The sequence below is a fragment of the Dipodomys ordii genome, unplaced genomic scaffold (assembly GCF_000151885.1).
Source record: "Dipodomys ordii isolate 6190 unplaced genomic scaffold, Dord_2.0 Scaffold106, whole genome shotgun sequence".
Taxonomy (NCBI): domain Eukaryota; kingdom Metazoa; phylum Chordata; class Mammalia; order Rodentia; family Heteromyidae; genus Dipodomys; species Dipodomys ordii.
In genome coordinates, this window is record NW_012267322.1 from 1,693,755 (window position 1) to 1,697,833 (window position 4,079).

Consider the following 4,079-nt stretch of genomic DNA (forward strand, 5'->3'; position numbering starts at 1 on the left):
CTGGTGAGCCTGCTTAGGATCAAAGCAAGCCTTGATCTGCCCCCATTGACTCACCAAATTTAGGAGGTGTGACTAGGCTTTCCCCTGCTTTGTACCCTAAGCACCAAACCCCCGCACACAGGAGGTGTCTGCTAATTATCCACTTTAATGGATAAATGGACAGAGAGGAAAAGAACTCACCAAAAAGGTGTCGTTCTATTTACAGTACACTGCAATGCCAATCTAAGGAATTTAGATTACACAACAGGGTCCATGAAGATTTTTGAGAAAAGGAAACACCTAAACTAGCCTTTGTCTCAACCCAATTTGGTTTTGTTTAATAGAAGTGAAATGAGGAGGGCCAGGGGCCACTGGGACAAAGTAAGGAGGCGGCTAGCATCCTTTCTCCTCTACGTCCCCAAGGGCCACCTGCCAAGGCCAACAGTGACCTCACAATCACTTCCCAAGGCAATATTCCAGCAGCTCACCCAATTCTACCTCTTAGGGTCCCATTTCAAGGCTGGGTGCTACCTTCCAACACAGTCACAACATCAAGACGAGATGCAGGGAGCAAAAGCGCAGGAGAAAGTTCCAAGGCTTAGCAGAGACTTCACGTCCCAGGCCCCAGTGGACATCAAGAGCATGATGCCCACGGAGAGGAAGTCTATGTGGAGGACGGCGGAGGAGAGGCGGATGTCTGATCTCACCCGTGTGCTGGAGTGGATGGAGCGGAGGTGGGGAAAGAAGAAGCGATCCTTGCAGGTGCGTGTTGTTGTGGAAGAACAGCAGTTGAAGGCTTTGGTCCAGTTCACTGAGATCTTGACACCCCAAAGCCACAGGCACTAGAATGAGCTAGTGGAAAAGTACTGATAGATGTTAGAGGGAAGGCGAGTTCATGTGTCAGGCATTTGTGTTTATGGATTTGTGTTCAAAACTAGGCTCCTCCCCTCCCACCCAAACTGATAGGAGTGCACCAGTCTTGATTAGATTTATAGGCCCAGCTCTCAGGGCCATGAGAAAGGCTGGACAGTTCTAGAAACATGTCAAGAAGCTGGGAGGTTTACCTCTCGAGGGGACAGACTTTCCCAATGCAAGTTTCTAAAGTAGATGCTCTAAGAAAAAGGCAGTCCTTGGTCCAATGCCAGCAGCAAACTGTACTGTGGGGAAATGTCACTATTCTTCAGTGTTTGAAAAGCACCAAAGGAGCCAGGCACAGGTGACTCAAACCTGTAATCCTAGCTACTCAGGAGGCTGACATCTGAGGATCATTATTTGAAGCCAGCCAGTACAGAAAAGTCCATGAGACTCTTATCTCCAATTAACCAGCAAAATAAAGCTGGAAGTGGAGCTGTGGCTCAAATGGTAGACTGCCAGCCTTGAGAGAAAGAGCTAAGGGACAGTGCTTAGGCCCTGAGTTCAAGCCTCAGTACCAGTAGACAGAAAGAGAGGAAGGGAGGGAGGAAGGGAGAGAAGAAGGGATGAAGAAGGAAGGAAGGAACAAACGAAGGAAGGAAGGAAGGAAGGTAGGAATGAAGGAACGAAGGAACAAAGGAAGGAACGAAGGGAGAACAAAGTACAAAAAGACAGTGCCTTCGAGGATCTTTGTGCAGACAGGACAGGATCCCCCCCCCCCACTGTCCCCTGTCATGTCCCTCCTCCGGATGGCTCCAGGTTGAAGGGCACTCATTCCACAGCCACTGTTCTCCATGGGACTCCTCGTATCTGCATGACTCAGAGGCCACCCTCACGTGCCTTCCCCTCCATAGGAACTATAGCTACCAACTTTGCCCTAGTTTTCCCCAGTGTTCCCTATCTCTGGCTCATCTTCAGTGGAGAAATGAGCTATGGGCTTGGAGATCCTATACTGGGTCAGGATGCCATTAGCCCTGCCACAGCCAGCCCCAGAGCAGAATGGGTGTGCGCTGTGTCACTAAGGGCAGTGCTTGAGCTGTGATGAACACAGCCTTCCCGGTGCACAGCCTTGTATGTGGCGTGTCTTCTCAGCAGCACTTGGCCACTATCTGAGGTCAGAAACCGACATGAAAGAAAGGCATTTCCTTTGAGGAAGTTGCCCTTCATGAAAGGCAGAGGCTTCCAACTCAGTCCTCAAGTTCCCTAGGCCAGTACTTCGTACCTGCCTCCATTTTCTCTGTTCTCCAAAGATCAGCACCCCACCTCTCAGGAAAGTGGTGACTCTGCTCCCCAGCTTCCTTCTCTCCTATACCCAGAAAGGCCCTGAGTGCCAATCCCAGAAAAAGATCATCAGCCACCAGCTAACAGCCCCCTCCAACGTGCCGGTGACTTACAATACCCCTGCACCCTCACCCCCTGCCATTTGAATGCTGGATCCCTGTCACATACAGAAATGACAAGAAATGACAGCCATTTGAATATCTAACATGTTTTAACAGCTTGACCTCATCTGTGGCTTTCATTGAAGAAGACAGTGGACCTAGGGGGGAGCAAACTCACACTGACAAATCTGCTTGCCTGCCTTCATCATTATTCTTTGCAGAAACACTGAACTTCCCCATGACAAATCTTACAGGGCAGGTCTCAGGCGGTGGCCGGTGGTAAGGGGACATGTTGGTGATGACTGTCAAGGCCCCTTTGGCCTCCTCTACTTTTTTACATCAGGCCTGGCCACTGGGCTTTGCTCCCACCCCAGACCACATCAGAGAGGATTCCAGACTCCTGAGTCTCAACCACATATATTTCTGAGTTAGGGACAGTGACGGTGGCTTCCAGTGTAAGGCTTCAACTCTGCCCAGAGGATGGGGCTGGGGGTGGTGAACAACAGTAGATCCTCCAGGGATAAAGAGGAACACAGGAGGTAGACCGCCCTGGAGGACATGACCTTGTCCTCACTACCCCTCATTTCCACCACAATCCCTGGCCCTGACCCCAAGATGATTGCGCTTCCTCACTAAGCCTAGCAAAACCCTGCACTGAAATCACAGCTCCCATTCCAAACAGACCCTGGGCCAGCTCCTTCCCACTTACCCTTCTGGCTCATGGGAACTTTCTTTGTATCTGCATGGTGCCCCCCCCATCCATCCCCCCCCCACATACATCATTTAGAGCCACCTTCTCCCAGTGGAGGTCCTGTTATTAGCCCACTCTTCAAACAGAGAAATTGAGTCCTGAAAAAAGCAGCCATTTCCCCCAAGGTAGTACAGTGGACCAGGCTTACATCCTGCAGTCTCACTTTGCACCCACAGCCTGGCCACTGTCCCTGTAACCACAATGGCAGGGTTTCAGGGACAGATAGCCAAGTTCACCCTTCCCATAATAAATCTGCATCTTCTCCGCTCCACTGAGAGGCTGGGTCTGGTGCTTTCTGGATGACTTTTCCTTCATGCACGCTGCTGGATTCCCACCCAGAGGACACTGGAGACTCCTAGCAAGCCTTCCTCCTGCCTCTGCAGTGGGAGCTGTGAGGCAAGGCTCAGGCCACAGCCAAGGCGCCCAGCTCAGACAGGGCTGCTCAGCTCTCCCACAGCTGACCGTGCTCACCTAAAGGGGACCTTGGGTTGGAACAGAATGGTTCAAGATGATATGAGAAGAGGAGAGATCTGAGTAGGCTTCAGATTGGAGACTGGTCAAGGAGTCACAGATAAAAGACCTTTTGGAAGGAACTAGAATTCCTGCTAGGTCTGAGGAGCAGAACTTCCATAGAGAAGGGGTAGATAGATACCAATGTGTACTAAAGGAGTGAGGGACAAAGCCAGACTTGACATCTAGAACTGGTCATTCTGCAACACTGAACAACCACAGTTGGACACCATGATGTGATTAGAGGCCAAAGGACAGAGTGGATGAGAGTTCCGGAGAGTAGCTACCTGAGGTGGTAGAGTGTTCACAGAAGCCTTTCACATCTGTGAAACCTTTCTTTGATTTGTTGTGTTTTCTGGGTCTCTATTAAGAAAATTTTGGCCTGTGCCAAGGCGTCCTAGGGTTTCTCCTTTTCCATCCTGTAATGTTTTCAGAGTATCTGCTTTGACGCTGAGATCTTTGATCCATTTGGAGTTGATTCTGGTGCAGGGTGATATATAAGGATCTAGCTTTAGTTTTCTACAAGTAGTTAACCAATTTTGCCA

General features: G+C 50.1%; 1 protein-coding gene across 1 annotated transcript in view; it reads left to right on the forward strand.

Moving 5' to 3' along the window:
• The first annotated feature begins 540 nt into the window (after positions 1 to 540).
• Positions 541 to 4,079, forward strand: part of LOC105994401 (chromosome unknown open reading frame, human C16orf78) — a 25,851-nt gene continuing 22,312 nt past the window's right edge. Inside the window, exon 1 of the mRNA XM_013027884.1 lies at positions 541 to 741. Within this exon, the coding sequence (XP_012883338.1) occupies positions 541 to 741 (201 nt within the window). The remainder of the gene's footprint in view (positions 742 to 4,079) is intronic.